Source organism: Perognathus longimembris, chromosome 5 (assembly GCF_023159225.1).
Source record: "Perognathus longimembris pacificus isolate PPM17 chromosome 5, ASM2315922v1, whole genome shotgun sequence".
Taxonomy (NCBI): Eukaryota; Metazoa; Chordata; class Mammalia; order Rodentia; family Heteromyidae; genus Perognathus; species Perognathus longimembris.
The window spans coordinates 57,359,222-57,380,731 of NC_063165.1; the positions used below are offsets into that span (position 1 = coordinate 57,359,222).

Below are 21,510 nucleotides of genomic sequence, written 5' to 3' on the forward strand. Positions count from 1 at the left end.
TAAATATTTAAACTTTAATAAAACGATCTTATCCAGCATTCATTCTTCCACATGAGGAGACGGAACTGACTAGATCATTCCATTCAGTCCAGAGAGAGCATCTGTCTAAACCTTAACAGTCGCATGCCCATTCCATTACATTCATGCGTTCACATTCCGCAATAAATGCCACCTCCCCATTTGCTCTGCAGATAGCTATTAATCTCTCCACACTTATCCCTATGCTGACAAGAGCAGCTGTTTGTCTCGCCTCTTCTCCCTGTGACTTTGGTAGCTCTTGCTCTGTTCCTACCCTCCCGTCTTCAACTTCTGAAGGACTGGGCAAAATAAATGAAGACATAAAACTATAGGTCTAGAAAAGAAAGAAGCATCGGAGGCTGAGGCTGGCACAAATGTATTCAGGGTCCCTTGGTTGAAATGAATGAGGCCTGAGGCATCAGCCTGGGAAGCGAATTGAGAAGATCTTATTTGTGTTTGTTAAGGGTCAGTATACAAAGCACTCTTGAGGTCTCCTAGGAATCAGATAATGTTCACAAAGGCACGTGCTTTCCTCCAGTGCTACAATTAGGGAGGCAGCCATGCCTGACAGAAAGGACAAAGAAACTGGCTGAGCACTTTCTGCAGGCAGTAAAAGGGCTGTTGGGCCACCTCTACCTCCTCCTACTCCCACACAGAAGGAACATCAACTAATTGTGGGCTTGGATGAGAACAAAGAAACACTAACTGGCCCTTTGAATTCCCGCCCCCCACAATATGTCCATATAAAGAGAAAAGTTAAGGTGGGAGGCCCAGCTTTAAAAGGCTGTGAGTAAAACATTCATGGTTTCTTCAAGGACTTAAGAGAACTGAAAATCTCTTTTATTGAGGAGTCCCAAAGGGACCTTTCTGCCTTTGCAAAAGGACTGACCACACTGCTTAGAAGCAATGAGGCTAAAACTGTGTTCCAAAACTTATTCGTAAGCACGTGGGAGCTGATAGATCTTTTTGTAAATGCCGTATTTTTAAGTTACATACAGTTCTGGATAAGATACAGATAATCTGTTCCCAATGTTCATGGCTCAGTTGATACAACATCAAGCTAGATTCCTCAGTACTGGTAATAATTATCAGCATAGTAATTCAAAACAAAATTCGAGATAAAAATTTGGGAACATATTTTAATTTCTTCCCCAACTTAATTTCAAATAATCAGAACCCAAATTGTCTGCTCAATTATTGTGTTTTTTTTAGTAGTTAAACCAACTTTATTAACTTAGTATCAAATAAATACAATCAATAAGATCACTCAAGTGAAAGTTGCATTGCTGGAAATCTATTTGAATACTTTTCTTAGTTTATTAAAAAAAAAACACAAAAACAGTTGGGTACTGGTGGCTCATGCTTGTAATCCGAGTTACTCAAGAGGCTAGGATCGAGGCTCACAATTCAAAGCCAGGCCAGGAGGAATATCCATGAGATTCTTGTCTTCAGTTCACCATTAAAAATTGGAAGTGGAATTGTGGTTCAAAGTGGTAGAGTGGGGCTAGGTATATGGCCTAGTGGCAAGAGTGCTTGCCTTGTATACATGAGGCCCTGGGTTCGATTCCCCAGCACCACATATACAGAAAACGGCCAGAAGTGGCGCTGTGGCTCAAGTGGCAGAGTGCTAGCCTTGAGCAAGAAGAAGCCAGGGACAGTGCTCAGGCTCTGAGTCCAAGGCCCAGGACTGGCCAAAAAAAAACAAAAAACAAAAAAAGCAAAGTGGTAGAGTGCTAGCTAGCCTTCAGCAAAAGAGCTCAGGGACAATGCCCAGGCCCTGAGTTGAAGCCACATGAACTAGCCCCATTACCAACAGATAAAAGCAAACACAGAAACCAATTAAGTCACCAGTGCTGGTAGCTCATGTCTATATTCCTACTCAGGAAGTAGAGCTATGGTTCAAGTCATATAGTGCTAGCCTTGAGTTCAAGTCCCAGGATGGTATCTCTGTCTCTCTCTGTATCTCTCTGTCTCTGTCTCTCTCTCTCTCTCTCACTCTCTCTCTCTCTCACACACACACACACACACACACACACACACACACACACACCATTACCACCACCCAAATCAGTAAGTCAACAAACTATCATAGGATATAGCTAATTAGAAATGGAGTTTTAAAAATATTGAGGTTTTTTTTTAAAGGTTACTATTTGTTTACTTTTTGATTTGAAGAGAGATGGCATATGTTGACAGAGTATATTTGGAGGCCAAGGGCAAAGCAACAGAGCCAAGAAGAACAAATGTTGCTGAGATAGCTCAGTGCAAAATAAAAATTCAGGGCCTTTTGTTCATAAATCAGTAAGAATTTTTGAATGGTGATAGTAGAGAATTAAGCAAAGCACAGCACTCTTCTAAGGGGGTTAACACACAGTTTGCTTGCCCAGGAAGTAGCACTTCCCAATACAGTATGAGGAAGATTGATTCTCTGATTTCCCATCAAAGTGAAGCTGCTGGAAGGAAAGGAGTAGCTCCCTTCTTTACCCTTAGACATTTCATAAACATACAAGGCACAGAAGGAAGAAACAGGTTATGCTAGAATGCTACTGCAATGCTTATTGCCTTCCAAAGAGTTCCAGAGATTAGAACAGAACAGAAAAGAACATATGTGACATCAACATTGCCCTTGGAAGAACTTACTGTTCTTTATATGTTTCATGTAGCATAGATTGTTAACATATCTGAAATGAAATGTGTATATTCTACCTTTCTAACCATAAAGTTCATTGGTTTCAGAATAACCATCATATATTCCACATGTATGATGATAACGAATGTATATTATATATCTAATCACATGTCAAGATGAGATAGTCTTCCTTTTACAACACATAAGAGACAGAATTATGGAGCAGTTACTTTGAATTGCTATAATCCTGATTAACTAAATTCATAAGCTCCCTATAAATTTTAAGCGACATTTCATTCCCTCTGAACTTGGAAAGAAAGAACAGACTCTCTCAGTGGATCCTGGACTGTTACCAATGCTTAGAATATATTCAAGTTCATACTAGGTGAGCTGACAATTCCTTAAAAAGAGTGATACACACTTGGGACAAAAACAGTTAACATTAAGTCCATTTCTAGCCTCTGCTCCACTTCTCCACTAAACTTCAGAATGTGCTAGAATTAAGTTAGATTAAAAAATAAATTATAGGGGGCTGGGAATATGGCCTAGTAGCAAAAGTGCTTGTCTCATATACATGAAGCCCTACATTCGATTCCTCAGCACCACGTATATAGAAAACGGCCAAAAGTGGCGCTGTGGCTCAAGTGGCAGAGTGCTAGCCTTGAGCAAAAGGAAGTCAGGGACAAAATAAATAAATAAATAAATCATATAAGACTAGATTTTTCTCTCTGTGGCCTTTGAAAAATGTTCTCTGATTACAGTCTCTCCAGTATTGTTTTATTCTTATTTCCTGAATTATACGCCCTTTCCATGATCGTGAATTCTGGTAGTATATCTTGGACTTGAATTTTCTCAGACAGGCTCCATAATAATGTATTGGTATACTGATATAAACAAAGTTCAATATTAAATACCTGGATTTCTATGTCATTAAAATTGGTACTTTAGTTATTTTCATGTGAAACATTATTTATTTGCAGTACTAAGGATTAAATTCAGGGGCACCAGAATACTAGGCCAAGAATGAGTCAAGCCTCCAGTTCTGAAACAAGTGAATATCCAAAGCAGATTCCCATCAAGTCATCTGATAATGCTATGCAACCAGAATCTTAAGTACAATTTATAGTTCCAAAACCCTCTTTCTACCATGTTTGCATAAGACAAATATGCAATCATAGGTCTTCTTTCCCAGATATTACCATCTGTACTAATTGTGTGATGTTCATATAGTAACAATAACATATGTCACAAGGTCATAAAAATAGGGCTGGGAATGTGGTTTAGTGGTAGAGTGCTTGCCTAGAATACATGAAGCCCTGGGTTTGATTCCTCAGCACCACATAAACAGAAAAAGCCGGAAGTGGTACTGTGGCTCAAGAAGCCAGGGACAGTGCTCAGGCCCTCAGTCCAAGCCCCAGGACTTGCAAACATACACACACACACACACACATACACACACACCTACACACACACACACACACACAATGGGGATGGGAATTAAGTCAGGGATAAGAGGGATTACTAGATTACTATTGGGATATATAATTATGATTTAACTACATGTGGTAGTTCAGTACTTGTGAGGTTGATACAAGAGAAGTGAGTTTGAGATCAGCCTTAGCTGTATAGTCCAGCCAAATAGCAAGTTCCTGCTCTAAACAAACAAATCAAGCAGCTCATCATTTATTAACCTCAATTCAACTGGACCTTTGCTTTAAGAAAAATAATTTGTCTGAATTTCATTTGGAAGAAATTATATTTATAATTCAGAGTGACACGTGAGACTAGAGAATCAGATACTTCATTGTTTCTTATATTCCTGAAATTCTAGAATTTATTGCTTATATTCTATAAAGTCAAGAAAAATCTGAACTTAAACTTGCTGATAATGAGTATAAGTCCCAACACTGCCATTAATGTGTTGTATACCTCCAGGTAATCTGAAATGAAATAATGTGTATATTCTACCTTTCTAATCATGAAGTTCATTGGTTCCAGAATAATCATCATATATTCCACATGTATGCCGATAATGAATGTATATTATATGTCTATCTAGTCACATGTAAAGATGAGGTAGTCTTCCTTCTACAACACATGAAAGACAAAATTATTGAGCAGTTTCTTTGAACTACTATGATCCTGATTAAATCAATCAATGGACTCCCTATGAATTTTAACAGTTTGAAACAGCACTTCCCAGAGGGTAAAATCTGTGTGAAGTTGAGGACACTGAATCTGAAGATGAAATACAGTATTTGCCCTAGCTCTAACATTCTGCTAGCTCTGTTGTGAAGCTATTTATTTATTTATTTTTATATTCTTGGATAAGTAATTATACAAAGGGGTTTCAATTCTTGTCAGTTTATGGGTGGAATGCATCTTGATCAATGTCACCTCTTCCATCCTTCTCCCTCATGTCTCCCAATGCCACCCATAAGTTCACGAGATGTGGTTCCATTTTCACACGTGTACATTGAATATAATGACTGTGTTCTCCAACCCTTCTTTCCATTCACCTGAAGCCTCCTCTCCTTAGCAATGCCTCCCCCATGTGAAGCTAATTTATAGTAATGCTATCAGATAATTTTCAAAACAGGTGCATAAAGAAGTGCCTTTTCTTTGCACATTTTTCTTTTTTTTTGGGGGGGGGGGGCAGTCGTGGGGCTTGGACTCTGGGCCTGAGCACTGTCCCTGGCTTCTTTTTGCTCAAGGCTAGCACTCTGCCACTTGAGCCACAGCGCCACTTCTGGCCATTTTCTGTATATGTGGTGCTGGGGAATCGAACCCAGGGCCTCATGTATGTGAGGCAGGCACTCTTGCCACTAGGCCATATCCCCAGCCCTCTTTGCACATTTTTCCCTGGCCAAATCTAAAAATCAAAACCATCTTGGGCAGTATATATAGTTTCTTCAGTTAGTAAGACCTTCACTTCGGGCTTCCTGGAGAAGCCTTTGTGAATGTTCTATAGCCACTCTTGGGAAAAGAAAACACTTTCTTCACGACTCTGACTTTACAAACCCTTCATTGGATTACATTTCTGCACACAGTACTACATTTCCATCTTCTAATATTAGTAGTATAGGGATTTTCAACAAACCCTGCCCAGAGGTGAAATACTTGTCATTTTTAATTCTTTTATTAGCTGTCGCATCTCAGAGAATGGTTTATTTTATGCTAGAATTAAACACAATTAATTCAAAGCATTGCATTTGAGGTCAAGAAGATATTTGTATTAGAATATTAAGTTAGACTGCCATGGTCCAACCTTAAAAATTGACTTAATGTGGCATATTTCTTAAAACCATGTTCTGTTAAATATAAAAATTTTACTTATTTTTGTCTTCTAATATCATCCTGGAAAGTTCATGCCTGGAAGTATGATATTTACATATATTACACTAAGCCAAATATAACAATACATAATTGGTCACATAAAATTCTAAAAGGAATATAGATAGAGAATCAACACAAAGTAATAAGATTCTTAGAGGACCAAGAAACTATAATGGAAGAGAGAGATCTTTAGAAGTTCAAACTGGCAAGTAAAAGAAATTAAATGCGAAGTTTGCTGGTCAAACAAACAAAATAGCAACTAATATCACAGATAGCTTTTGAAAAAATAGGAAGATATGACATAATCCAAATATAGCTGAATTAAAATGTATATTGTTCAGTTAGGAAGAAATAAACTTTAAATTATATGACTTTAGTAAATGTTCTCTTCTAGAAATTAGGATAAACAAAATAAAATTACAAGGAATTTAAATCTGCAAGAAACTGACATCACCATGTGCCAGGCAATTATAGGCTGAATACAAGCAGATGTATGTAATTCTAATAGCCTGTAATTCTTGATCCACTTGTTAGAGAAAAATATGCAATTTCAGTTTGTTCAAACCAAAAGCTATTTACTAAAGTACAAGTGAAACTATTATTAAAGCAATTTTCTCTTCTGTTTCTTGAGGACATTTCAATCTATAAAAAATAGTCATCTTACTAGATCTGCTTTGCCTGTATAGTTGGGAGAAGTGAGTGTACAGTAACAAAAATCTTTAGTGAAAGTTAAGCAATCTGTATGGAAATAAACCTTTGTGACTTTTCAAGTTCAGCAATACTGTTCTGTTCATTTTTGTTCTTTACAGCATCTTAAACTCCACAGTGACCTTGTGCTCCCAGAGTGTTTTCATTCATAGCTAGTAGTCTACCATCTGAGCCACAACTGAACTCCTAGAATGTGTGTAGTCATTTGAAAGTTAAGAAACCTGTGTTAAGAAATCCATTATAGTCTCATGCCTGTAATCCTACTAGTCAGGAGGCTGAGCTCTGGGAATTGTGATTCAAAGCAGCCAAGCAAGAAAATCTGTAAGACTCTTATCTCCTCTTAACCACCAAAAATTCAGAAGTGGGGGTGTTGCTCAAATGGTACACTAACAGCCTCCAGTGAAAATGCTAAAGGACAGAGCCAGGCCCTGGGTTCAATTCCCAATAGTGGTACAAGAGGAAAAAATAGAAAAAGAAAAAAGAGATCTAACTCCTTAAAGCTATCACCAGTTCTCATAAGGTTACTTCATCTTCTCCTTTAACAAATGGGTTTTCCTGTAGTTTTTCAAAGACAAACTCTTTTCCCAACTTCTCTGGAATTCATTATGCAACAGCTTTCCCAGTTTTCAGTTGAATTGTCATCTGCCAAGCCCCTCTCTCACTGCCCATAGACCACTACTCCCACACTTTCATAGCATTTTCCATTCTCATTGCATAGTAACAGTTAAGTTAAAACTGACTATCTGCATACAGATTTGACAATGAATATTTTCTCTTCTAGATAATACATTTTCATTTATCCCTACCTGGCATATTTACTAGGAAATCTCTAGTACCTAGGCTAGGGTTTGAGACATAGTTGGTGCTCAGTAACACCTCTGTAAAAAATATGTGCAGAACACTTTGAAATTAAAATCACGTTCCCAAACTATCTCTTTTATTCTCACTCAGTAGGGTATTGCTTTTTGATCCTGAAGCAAGTGTGTCCCCAAATGGATTTGTCTTTATACATTCTACTGCCAAGTACATGTTAATAGTGTATCCTCAAGTAATCTCTGTGACCTTTCCTTTGTGTCAGGCTTTGTCTGGTTAGGTAGGAATTGTGTTTTCAGCTTCAAGTTTTGATGGGAACTAGTAGCAGAATAGCCAGTATTGTCACTCAAGATGCAATGAGTAATAATCCTTGGAGGCTCACACATAACTGCCGAGTTTATTAATGAGCTTCTACTTCCTTAAAATGAACACATAACACACTCCTGTTTGTGCCAAAACAATGTTTCTGATCCATCATCTAGATTTTGCACCTTGGTCAGCACTAAGGATACAAATCTTTGTGGTCATGTCATTATTCACTTCCTACTAATGTCAATTATGGCTGAATGTAGGCTACTTTGGAAAGAAACCACCTGGAAACAAATTTAGAATAAAGACATTTTGTTTCTGGAAGATTGGCCACAAAATTGGCCTCTCCTTTTATAATTTCTATGATTTTCTGCTCAGTTAGTCAGAATTCAGTTTAGAATAATGACATAATGGCTTACAAATGTATGTTTTTAAGGAACTAAGATTGTGGTCTATCAGACTTTACAAACCATTTCTTAGAAATGGTATAAATTCATGACTTCATTGTTCAGATTTTATAACATACACACAAAAACCAAAACAGAAGCCAATATGAAGCATAAAGCAAGGACCATACTACTCAGATCACTATTTTGTAAGTATTCAAATGAGGAGTATTCTTTTATGAGTTCTAATTTGCTTTATTTCTTCTCTTTTCTTTTGTATCCCAGGGCCTCACACATGCTAGACAAAGTGCTCTACAACTGTCGTATGCCCCCATCTCTAATTTACTCTGGTTTGTCAAGTGCTTTGTTGTTTGCTACATACTTTATTTGATGTAAAGTTTTCGGTGATTTTCTAAGCTTTGGAATTAGACATGGAGACTTAACTACCATTGGAATGTTCCTTTAAGCTGTCATTTTTACCTCAAAATAAAACTGAAGTTTCCAGATATATAGAAGACATACTTTACTCCCAAAGAGCATTTATCTGTTCAATTTTATTTACCCCACTGTATATGTCAGGTTAGTCCCTGCAATAGCATATTTATGTCTTTGAGTAAAATAAAATAATCCTGAGACATTATGTCTAAGAGTGAAATGATTTCAGGACTTCTTAGGCACCCTTCAGTAGTAAGACTATAGAAAATAAAAAGGGGAGAATGTTTGCCAATCATCAAGCCTATTCACCCAGATCAAACCACTCACCTTTCTGGCCATGACTAAGAGACATACATTCAGGGCACAGACTGAATCAAGCAAATAGCATGGACACAAGTAAACACTTTTAAAAGTGATGGCAATACCAGATAAAAACTTGATCTGTTCTGTTGTTTCTTTGCTCTTAATCAAACACATTCTCTATCCTGTAGGTAATCAATTATGTGAAAGCAGTGTACACTTAACACTGTTTACCTGGTAGAGTTCAAGTCATTTAGGAGACTGCCCTTGGTTTGAAATCCTTTCCTGCCACTTGAATTTTAATAGAAATAACTTTGGGATCACTTTCAAAAATAAGATTGTACATTGTCCACAAAAACCATATGTTTTAGTTACCTACTGAACATTTAGGTGAACAAGGTTTTTGTAATGTGTGGGGATCATTTTACTTTTTGCACAGGTCAGTAACAAACAACCTTTAAAAAAATATATATATATACCATGCACTACATTTCTATCTGAAGATACTACTTCAAAACCATAGCAACAGATGCTTGTACCCATGGCATTCAAGGACTACAATTACTGGCCCTTTAAAGGAGACAGAAATAGAGAGAGCATATTCTCAGGTGTGGAGGCAGCTGACAAAGACAGAAAAGTAAAGAGTTAAAAGGGAGGAGGCTTTCTTGTGTGGAAAGATCTGAGAAACTTTGGGGATGCAGTAGCTCTCCACCAGAGCCTTAATAACTGGAAAGAACTTGACCTACAGATGAATATTTGAGTATAGATGTTGAAATGTAGAGGAAAAGAAGGCAGGAGAAGAGTCGTCCCCCATTTTGATATTCAGTCTGCTGAAATATTTTTCCAGGCCTAAGGCTGAGAAGAGCTTCCTACCTTGCCCCATTTCACCAGTTCTCTGTTGTGTGTATCCTGTACAGTCCTCTACCTCCTTATACGGTCTGTTTAAATGTAACCAAACCATACCCCCAGACATCTGATGGTGCCCTTTGAGAGAGTAATGGGTTTCCTTTTAATTCTGATTCCATCAATGCAGTGACACTAATCCAGGCTGATTTGAGTAAACAGGGCCTATTCTCTATTGTCTCTGTGATCTGAGAAAGACTCAACTTGAGAAAGATCACTGCTTGGATTGGAAATGGCCCCTTTGGGTATTTTGCACAAGATTAAAAGGAAGGAGAAAATGCCTGTGTAGAATTTTGTCCAAAGCAAGCTCACTTTGGGAGTGGTAATTCTCATGGTGGTATTATACTAAACTGCACCTATTAGTGGCTTTAGCACCAATGAGAAAGTAGAACGTTTTCTTTATAGTGTTTCCAGAGTAGCTGACAGGAGTGTTTCATAAATTTCCGCCTTTGGCAGCATACCACATTTTGACTCAAAATTCCCTCTCACTTTTGTATGGATTTTTTCACTTTGAGTAACATAGACAAGATAGGATTCGGGTTACAAGCATGAAACATCAATTTATGTTCTACACATATCAAGAAATAGTCCAGAAATGTTTATTCTTTCCAATTTTTATCCTGCCTAGGACCAAAATGTGCTTTATCTGAACTCCAGCTTTTTAATATTAAATTGACAGGAAAATATTATCTGGAGAAGTCATCTCAACTCAATCAGACACTGTGAACAGGTTAAACTCTCTCTTTAATATCCTCTTATGTCTCCCAGCAGACAGTTTTACATTGGAGTCATTCATAAACACCTTGTCTATTTCCTAGTGTGGTGAATTCACAAGAGATATGTGGCTAAACCGTATTTATTTATTCTTCATGGCCGTTCACACCCTGTCTACAGTTCATTGGCTTTCAGCTAGTGCTGAGTAGGAAGAAAATGCTCCTTCAGTGGAAGATATGGTCTAAGTGGTTTGAAGCTGTTAACATCAAAATCACTGCATCTAGTTAATAGGCAAAATGTTACTACATTTCCATTTTGGGATGGTATATTGAGGAAAAGTATGAGAAAAATAATGTATCTTTATTATTTTTTTGGGGGGGGGCAACTAATTTACGTTCCAAATAGGATACTTTTGAAAGTGAAAGAACATGTTACTTAATAACCACAGTGAAATAACAGGCATGAATAAGGACAACCCAAGACCAATGATTTCTAGTTTGAGTATTGTAAAGACTAAAGGTCTCAAAGAGAGATACATGCAAACTAACATGAGTTGAATAAGACCTCCTTCTTCCTCTCCCAAAGGTTACACAGGAGTGATGGATATTCCTGCAAAGCAGGCAACCCATGTGGAGTTTTATACTTCCAAATAGTCTCACACAAAGCCAGGCATCGTCTCTAAGAGCTCTCTAGGAGACTTTCAGTTCTAGCACTCTTCTTAACGACCCTTCCATGGCTTGTTATTGACACTACATTAAATCCATTTACCTCCCAGTGCTATAGTCCTTCCTAAGCCACTCTATTTTAGGTTTCTAACTTGACTTCTCAACACGACATGCTTTCAATTCTATATGAACTATTTATTTGACATTTCTGAGTACATCAGCCATAGCCCCTACCCTGTGCCTTTCTTGTTTGGGCATCACTTGAAATCTTCCTTTTGTCTTTCATGTTAAACAAGTGGTATATAATTGTTGTAATTATTTTCAACATGCCATGTGAAACAGTACTCCCCTCCTCCTTTTTTGCCTCTGGTATTCCCTTCCTGTGATTTTTACCTCTGCTATCACTGTATCTGATCTTAGTTCCCTGGATACTGCATATACATGTATTAGAACTAGGGAAGGAAAAGGAAATACCAAAATTGAGAGACAAATGATAAAAACAAACCATTGCAACATCAATATTTACAAAACCATTTGGTGTAAACAACTGTACAACTTGGTGGGGGGGGAGGAAAAGGGGGAAGGGGAAGCAGGGGGGGAATGAGGGAGGAGGAAACAAGTTGGATAAGAAATGTACTCGCTGTCTTACATATGAAACGTTATTTACCACTCTGTTTTGTTTTGTTTTTGGCCAGTCCTGGGCCTTGGACTCAGGGCCTGAGCACCATCCCTGGCTTCTTCCCGCTCAAGGCTAGCACTCTGCCACCTGAGCCACAGTGCCCCTTCTGGCCGTTTTCCATATATGTGGTGCTGGGGAATCGAACCCAGGCCCTCATGTATATGAGGCAGGCACTCTTGCCACTAGGCCATATCCCCAGCCCTCTGTAACCACTCTGTACTTCACTTTGACAATAAAGAAAAAAATGCAAAGAAAAAAAATTTAAAAGAGTTGGGAAATTCTACTTCTCTTTCTAAGTGCAGCTGCATATATATACAGGCTTTCTTGATTCTCTTATTACAGCCTTCATTCTTCTTTGCCACTCTATTTTACTTTGCTCACATTTTTCATATGGAATTTAAGATCTGGCTTGTATTATAAGTATATGTTTATGTAAAATTATTTCATTTTCCCAATGAACTATAAATGTCAGCCTAGGAAATAATTTTTACCCAACTTGAGATCATATATAACTATATATGTAATTGGTGCTTCATAAATATTTATTTGAAAAGCATAAGTGAGACTTTTTCCTAATTTCTGTTTCTTCTATTGAACACTGCTTCTAATAGGTACGAGCAAAGTACAACTCAGCCAAAAAACGTAAATGAAAATTATAGAACTTTTAGAGAAGTAGTAAATTAGTAAGCTACATTTCTCTTATTTCCTTATGCCTCCAAATTGTGATTTTAGGAGTATATTAGGATTAAGATTAAGTTCAACAAGTTTTACCCTAATAGTTCAATCCATTATCTTTCACACCCAAAATGAACCTTTTCCTATTGAACACTTGACTCAGGATCCTCAAAGTTGGCACTGGAAAATAATGTTGTATTGGTATCCTAACTATTGCTCATCAGATATCAACAGAAAATGGAAAGTCTATTGGTTCAAGAAAAAAACAAAAACTTCCTTTCCAAATAATAATTGGTGTCTCAAGCCTTAATCTTAGCTTCTGAGGAAGATGAGATCTGAGGTTCATGGTTCAAAGCCAGCCTGGGCAGGAAAGTCTGTGCAATTCAAAATAATCGCCAAAAAACTGGAAATGGAATTGTGGCTTTGGATGAAATTGTTAAGAGATAATGTCCAGGCTCTGAGTTCAAGCCCAGGACTGGGGCATATGTACTGTCGTATATGCACACACACATACACACACACACAACTGCACACATATATATATATGTGTACACACACATGCAAAAACCAAAAACCTCAAACAAATAAAAACAAAATCGTAAAGCTTTATGAAACTTTTAATAATTATGAAAGTAACTGAATCATCTTTTGTTATCTTTGCACATTCTTCTATGGTTATTGACATAAAATAATTAGAAGTTGAAAGCATTCATTAGGAGAAAAATGTCTAATTTCATAATTATAATATGAAAGAAATATATATTTTTTAAACGTATGCCTCTCTTTCAAGGAAGGGCTCAAGTCACACCCTAAGCAATCGTATATACATCAAAGAAAGCTAGAGGGCATTTGTGGCAACTTATTTCTCAACTACTTGACCCATATTCTCCTTTAATAAACAAAACTCTCATGATCTCACATATATACTTCCTTAAACAGGTGGAATATAAAATCTAATTTCCCTATCAGGTCATCTCTGGGAAAATTTTAGCAGTGAATTCAAAGCAACCAGCCCTCTTTTTGTTTCTTTAGAAAATCCAGACACCCATTCATGCTCCCTGCTCCTCACATCCCGTTGAGGATCACTGCTCTTCTAAAAACACAAAACCAAATAAACATACTTTCCCTGATCTAGATAAAGAATAAGTGGTTTATTATCACTAAGTCACTTTTCTAATAGTAGTGGAGGAAGGTATGATCTGTGATCTGTCATCTAAGATCTCTTTCTCCCAGTCCTCTCTGGGCCAGGCTCGAGGGCACCCAATTGGAAAACAGATAGTATGATCTAATAGCATAGAATCAGGGAACAGGCCTAGCCCGCCCTTGAATTTAATGCACAACTCTGCTTCTTGACCACTGTTCTTTTGTACTGGGAAATGAAAATATCTCAGAAACACACTATGGGAAAGCTTTGATTTTCAGAGCTCTGGCTGGTTTCTCTGCAGCCTTCTTCTTGCATTCAAGTAGCTTTTCACAAAATCCTTCCTAGAACTTGTACTATGACACACACACACACACACACACACACACACACACACACATTCATTCGCTCCCTGGAATTAAGGAGAAATTATTGATTAGTAAAACCCTACTATTTACACATAGCTCACTCAAATATGAAAAAAAGTCATTAACTATGATTTGTAAAATGAGTGTTTTGGTGTATGGAACTTGAGTTCTGTTTGGTATTATAATGAATTTACCAACCCAGTTTCAGTAAAGATACCTTTCTAAGATGGAATTTGAGATTTTGTGTACACACGTACACGTGCGCACAAATGTCTGCACACACACACACACACACACACACACATCTCCAGATATACTTTGACAAGAAAGTTCTTGTGAAACTCATTGAATGAATAAATTCCCTTTCTTTCAAGCTTTCTTTCTCCATGTGTGAGATGTGGAGCTTGCTTGAAGCTTCCCTAAAGTCACCCAAGAATAACACCTTAAACCCAAGCCATGCTTGTTACATCTTGTTCGTTTTCTCCTCCCTTCCAGACCCTTTCCTGTTCATGAACTGCTTCCTTAAATCCAGCTCTGCTGGAGGGGAAATAACTGGAAGGTTGTGAAAGAGAGAGAAAGAGAGAGAGAGAGAGAGAGAGAGGAGGGGGAGACAGGGAGAGAAAGAGAGGAGACACTGCTTTTATATTGTTTTAGAGATATCAACTCAAAGAAATTTTAAGGAAATTTAAAATGAGTTGAAATCAGAGAATAGATATTATAGGTTTTAAATAAATTTTATCTCATTGGAAGGTCTGCACATTTTCAGTTGATAATCTGGACTATTTTTAAGAGTTCTGTGAAGTCATAGAATTTCATAATGAACTTGACACTACAACATCACAACGTTGATATTTGAGGAGTCTCAGGGTCACTGGGACCCAGGATTTCAGACACTCAAATGTAGACCAGCATTTTAAGACAGGACTAGATCTTACAGCAGAATCCTATGCAGAAAAAAGAGATGAACTTACATAGAACGGAAATCCCGCCATGAAGTTATCTCGTAATAGGTACATGGGCAGAAAATATGAAAGTCATGAAGTTAAGAACACAAAAACACCCAGGGAAGGAGGAAAACTTCAGCCATACTTTTTCAGAGATTTCTCTTATACATTTCAGCAGCATTCCAATAGAAAAGAGACAAGTGCGGTCTTTTGAACTCCTAGCCACACATTTACCTAATGTTTTGAAAAACGCAAACCAGGGTAAAGATAGATCCAAACATCTTAAGGATATTATATTCTCACATATAATATAACTCTTTTCTGTTACAGAAGATAATAATTCTAAAAAATATCTTTTAATGATTATAATTGTGCAGTTCTTTTATTTGAGAACACTTTATTAAAAGCAAACAAAAAGCAACATAAAAGAAAACCAACATTGTTTTTTCCATTTTCCACCAGCTTTTTTTTTTCTCTCTGAACCAACTTTTGGTTCTCCTCTTTAATTGTTCAACACACTTGGTCAGATTTCACCCTGTATAGAAACCCTATTTTAAATAGCTAATTAACAAATACAGATAAAATCATACTTGGCAGATCATTTCTTTTTCAGACTGAGCAGAATTGGCTCTAACAGAGACAACAAACTAATCAAAAAACTTACCTCCATTAAAAAAAAAAAACATGTTTGCTAAGATTTTAAGCTAACTTTCAATATTCAAACAAGAAACTCAGGTTTCTGTTGCTGAAGACAAGCACGGCTGCATGAGTGTTTTAAAGGAAAATAGACACTTCCTTTTGCTTCTTTAGATAACTCGATATTTCCCCTGTTATATTTACACAGTTCAGGTGTCTAGACAATAGCATGGTCATTCCATAGTGCCTGCCCTGTTTGGTTGCCCTTTGCTGATGCTTCCTTTTGCGGTCTGTACTGAGTACTATGCATTTTGTTTTGACGTTCAAGAAGCTTGATTTGAGTACTCTAACCTACTTTTCAAGCAGTCACCTGAAAGCATTTTTATCTCAAACACTGAACAACCAGCCTTCCCCCCTCCCCATCTGATTAGTGTCAACACAGCTGCCCTATTTGGAGGAATGTAAACTAATATTGTTGTCAGACCTCTCTCAACTTTAGGAAACTTCTTCAAAGCCTTCCAGTCCCTTCAGTACTTTTCTTTCTCTTTATCCCTTGGCTCAGTGTTGTAAATCCTTAAGTCAAATTTGTTAAGTCTGAGACTGTCCCAAGTCTGACACCGGGATCTTGAATAGAATCTGAAATGCCATCATGCGCACTTACATGGAAGCATGCATAAACAGTTATTCATTTATAGCCTGAAATACCTTTATTTGTCATTACACAGTAAACGCTCAAGTCAACAGCCAGGTAATATAGACATTACTAAATTTCCTGCTGGAAAATGCAAGTATGGATTAATAGAAGTAACAAATGAAGGTGACACTTTAAAAAATAACTCTTGATTACTTTGAGAAAATAAACTCTATTTGCTGTTAGAATGAAATCTGGTTATATAGATCTGAGATAAAAAGTTAGACACATCACCTACTTTGTCTCACTGATATAAGAACACACATCAACTGAGTTATTACGAGTATAGCTAACAGAATGTGATCTGCTTTCGCAGTCTATTTTTCATAAAATGTGATTTAAAAAAAATAAGATACTGGATTTCTTCACATAATGTTACCCAGGACTTTTCTTTTCCATTTTCTCCTAGTATTTTATCTTTCATTTAAATTTAAAAACAAAATCAGTGGAATTAAAAAGATTATCTCGTAGTCATTAGACAGAAAACATCCACTAAGGAAATTCCCATATACAATTTGGGAAAAAAAATAATTACATTGGATAACCAAGAACCACAAATATGTAAGTTTCTACTTTAAAAAACTAACACTGAAAAAATATCTCTAAATGGAATGTTAAAATCTAGAATCCTTACCTCACTAAATTGAGTCTGGGCATTGTTTTCCAGGTACAACATGTTAGCTGTAAGATTGATCAAGGCTGTTGTCTTCTCCTCTGGTTCCAGGATTTTTGCAACCCCCCCACCCCCTCTGAGACCCTTACAATAGGAATCTACCAAGAAGATAACAGAACTCAAGTCCCTCTCTCCCTTTTCTCTCTCTGTACATAGTTTAAGGTTCTCTAATATATACCCAACCATAGGCATGAAGGGGCGGGACTCTTCTCTTTACCTGTCCAATCCATCAACTTCCACCTGGACTCCTCCACTCCAATGGAGTGAAGCCTCTCCCATCTCATTAAGTAGTTAGAATTCCTTATCACCAATCTTTAAAAGAAAAGGAGAAAAAAAAAAAGGAGAGAGACAGACAGGTAAAACTTTTTCTGTCTCTTTCATAAGAAAGTGAACTCTCTCCTAAAAACAAATGAAAATCTCCCCCAAAGAAACCTACCACAGACCACCACCACCACTTACAGAAGGCATTTCAGAAAGTTATTTTTAAGCTTTGCAAAAACTAAAACTTCAGGGAAAGTTTCAAGGAAGGCTATTAAAAAACATTTGGGGTTTCAAAATGATTACATGGAGTTACAAACTAGAGGAACATACTTCAATCTATTATTATTCCTCAATATAAAAATCCACACCTACTGCCTGATAGCTGAAAAGTGTTCACCTATTTTCCACAGATAAGTAGCTTGGTTTCAAAACACTCAATGACATGAGCCATTTGATTTTTTTTTGTCAGAATATATTTTCATAACAATATAAGCTAATAGTCTCCTTAGCTTGTCAAAACTTCTGTATTACATAAAGCAAATAGACATCCTAAGAAATGTGTGCATCATAAATACAAAATTTCTCAATTTTCTTTTGCATTTTCTCTATTATACACTGTTTTTTAAATTAAGGCTCAAAGATAATATTTCCTGTAAGTAGGTAATACAATCTATTATTTTACATGAAATCTTGATTCAAATAACTAATCAAATCTATCATGAAGCTTGACAGATCAGTGGTTTTTACCTTAAAAATGTATTTTCATAACTACATAAAAATAATTATGTAAACTGGGCTCTGGTGGCTCATGCCTGCAATCCTAGCTACTCAGGAGGCTGACATCTAAGGATAGTGGTTGAAAACCATGTGGGGAAAACAATGTGGGGCAGAAAAATCTGTGAGATGCTTATCTTCATTCAAATCTGAAAGTGGAGGTATGGCTAAAGTGGTAGAGCACAATCCTTGAGTAAAAAAGCCAAATGATAACACCAGGCCTGGTTTCAAACTCAAGTACCCAAAAGAACAGTCATGTAGAACCTGGTTTTGGTTATCACAGCACAGGGAGGATAAAATGCAACCTGCTGGTTATGTGATTCAGTAAAATACTATTTCATTATTGCTTTGTGCTTGCGTCTATTTAGAAGATGAAAAAATTAAAAGTCAGATAGATTAGCATATTAATTTCAGAAATTAAGTTTGCAAATATGTTTATGAGTTTGGATTTGCTTCTTCTTCCTTTCATTTTGGCATCTATCAAATGCCTCTATATACATGCATTTAAAAGATGATGTAGTCATTGAACTAAAATAATATTTGATGTCAAATATTCAAGAACCTGATATTATAACACTACAAATCTGGGTTGCACAAAACATTCATTTCCTTGTGTAAATATTAGGAAAAATGACCTCTCTTACTCCTGTCATGAAGCACATAAATGCTGAGTACAAAGCAAAGAAACAAAAACTTACCATATGTAGCACACATATTTAAACTAATTTTACAGTGTTTCAATTTTATCCTGACAGGTTAATTGTAATGGAATGCACATGGTTGCTTCTTTAAAGCTGTGTGCTTTAGTAAAGTGCCCAAACACTAGGATGGTCCTAAGAATCATCTAAGATACTTTGGAAGAAATATGTAGATGGGCCCCAGCTCCACTACACCTCGATATTTGCAGGCAGTCCTGAATGTACCATGCTTGGGTATGACTGCTGTAGAACAGATGCTGGGGGTACAGTTATGTAGAATCACTGTGATAAGTTTGTTTGATCAATGAATGGGATAGTATAGGTATTTGACCCCTAAATCTAAAGGAAAGATTTCAAGTATTTATGGCATACAATCAAAAGGTAAACAAACTTTGTCTTCCACAGTTAAAAGGTTTTCCATGGGATCTCTGGATGAAAAGTCAAATTCCTTCTTTGTTTTATTACAGTATGAAGAAATCTCACAATTTTTTCAGCCTAACATACATGTTCCAAGATTGTAGAAAAAATCTAAGTCTGTCCTCTGTACTACTTAACAACTTTGGGTAGTTTAAGAAAAGAGCCCAGTGCAGCCCAGGATTGGGAGTTAGGGAGATAGGGACCCTGTGTTTCCAGGTCTGTCTTTAACTAGCTCTGTGCCCGAGGGCAAGTTACTTAACCACTCTGGATTCCAATTCCTCATTTGTGAAATGAGAGAGCTGCAGAACTAAATGATTTCTAAAGACCATTACAGAGAAGACCTGTGCCTTTGCCCAGAACACAGAGAAGTGTTTTAGATGATTAGTCATGTCTCTCTTACTTTACTTTGTTAGTTCCCCTTAATTTGCTCCTGTCTATATTGTTAAAAATAAAGCAGTGGAGTCTGTACTCAGATATTAAACAATACAGAGAAAATGGAGCAATGTATGGGCATAAAACATGTGGGTTTTTTTCCTTATGATACTCTCCAAATGGGGAATTAACTAATAGTGCATGTTAATTTGAACTTAACACAAACATTTCCCTAAGAGTGCTAGTTAATTAAAAAAACATCTGATACTGCTTGGTTTTGGAATAAGTGTGGGTAGCTGATGTAAGAATCATGCTTTTATTTAAGCAGAGGTTACAAAGAAGTAACAAATCTCTATACTCATTACAAAATAGCACTTAGCTGTAGACATCAGGGATTTGGTAGTGTGCTTTAATTTTCCAACAGCCTAATAATGTAAGAATTATTATTATCCATCTTTTAAAGATAAAAGAACAAAACTAAAGATCTTAAATCAATATTCCTCAGGAGTTGGTACCAACTCTATTTAAAACTCATAACTTTGTATTCTCAATCACTTCTCCAGCCATCTTAAAGCTTAGTGGTCTCAGAATTAAGCTAAGTGGTCTCAGAATTAGGGATTAGTGTCACCCCTGAATTAACGTGTCACTGCCAAAAACTAACAAGTCTGGGAAAAAGATTTCTTTAGTGTAGGGTCAAAACATATGCTTTCCAAAAAACATAAAATTTCACTGAGACTCCTTCACAACAGTTACTCAATTCCTTCCCTTAAGTGAATTCCCATACTCATACTTGTCTGTGTATCTGTTTTCCCAACTTGCATGATAATATGGAATTCTAATTTTTCATTGTCAAATTTATTTATTATTATTATTATTATTATTATTATTATTATTTTATTGTCATGGGGCTTGAACTCAGAGCCTGGGTGTTGTCTCTGAGCTCTTTTGCTCAAGGTTAGCACTCTACCACTTTTAGTCACAGCACTACTTCTGGTTTTTGGGTGGTTAATTAGAGATAAGGATCTCATGAGGACTTTTCTGCCTTGACTGGCTTCAAACTGGGATCCTCAGTTCTCAAGCTCCTGAGTAGCTAGGTTTAGATGCATGAGCCACCAGTGCTAGGCTATTAATATTTTTTACTGTATGATCTGTTGGTTTTCAGACAAGTCTCTTAGGTAAGACCTTCCAGCTCAAAGTTATAAAATATTGAAAATATATTTCAAAATCACAGTAAAAGGATTTATATTCTTTTGTACATGGAAGATTTTTTTTGTTTTCCAGAATTTGTATGAAGAAGAAAATGTCTCTAGCTACCCATTAAAAATTCAAGCATACTTGTGATTTATTGAATAACACATTTTTCCTCTAATGTGAAATGTCATTGTCATTGTGATAATATATCAAATGGCTTAATTTATATCACTATGGGAGAAAAGTAATCATACAGATAAATCTTAAATTCTTTTTTTTTTTTTGGCCAGTCCTGGGGTTTGGACTCAGGGCCTGAGCACTGTCCCTGGCCTTTTTTTTTTTTTTTTTTTTCTCTCAAGGCTAGCACTCTACCACTTGAGCCACAATGCCACTTCTGGCTTTTTCTATATATGTTGTGCTGAGGAAGTGAACCTAGGGCTTCATGCATGCAAGGCAAGTACTCTACCACCAAACCACACTCCCAGCCCCCACACAGATAAATCTTTACACATAGAAAATAGTTGCTTTATGTTCTTTATCCATGTCATGTAGATATAGATAAGGAACAATATGGTACCTACAAATTTCTGAAAAGTTAGAAATGGAGACTTTTTTTTCTTTTGAATTTATGTCTATATTCTATGGGTAAAAATAGGTCTAGGAGGGAAATGTTTAGGTTTTTTGATGCTTAGTAAAGGAGATAGTGGGATATCTCATTTCTTGAGTTGAAAGAGAAGGTTAGAAAGAAGCCAAGGACTAGCTATATTTGGCTAG

The 21,510-nt window shown here is 36.7% G+C and overlaps 1 protein-coding gene across 6 annotated transcripts in view; it reads right to left on the reverse strand.

The window, feature by feature from the left end:
* Tp63 (tumor protein p63) overlaps positions 1 to 21,510 on the reverse strand; it is a 205,248-nt gene that overhangs the window by 76,285 nt on the left and 107,453 nt on the right. For 4 of the 6 annotated variants that reach the window (XM_048346959.1, XM_048346958.1, XM_048346962.1 and 1 more), the window contains exon 1: positions 16,985 to 17,171. The exons of the other annotated variants lie outside the window; for them this stretch is intronic. In XM_048346959.1, the coding sequence (XP_048202916.1) occupies positions 16,985 to 17,026 (42 nt within the window). In that variant the 5' untranslated portion in view covers positions 17,027 to 17,171. Of the gene's footprint in view, positions 1 to 16,984; positions 17,172 to 21,510 lie in introns of those variants that run through there. 6 annotated transcript variants of the gene reach the window in all.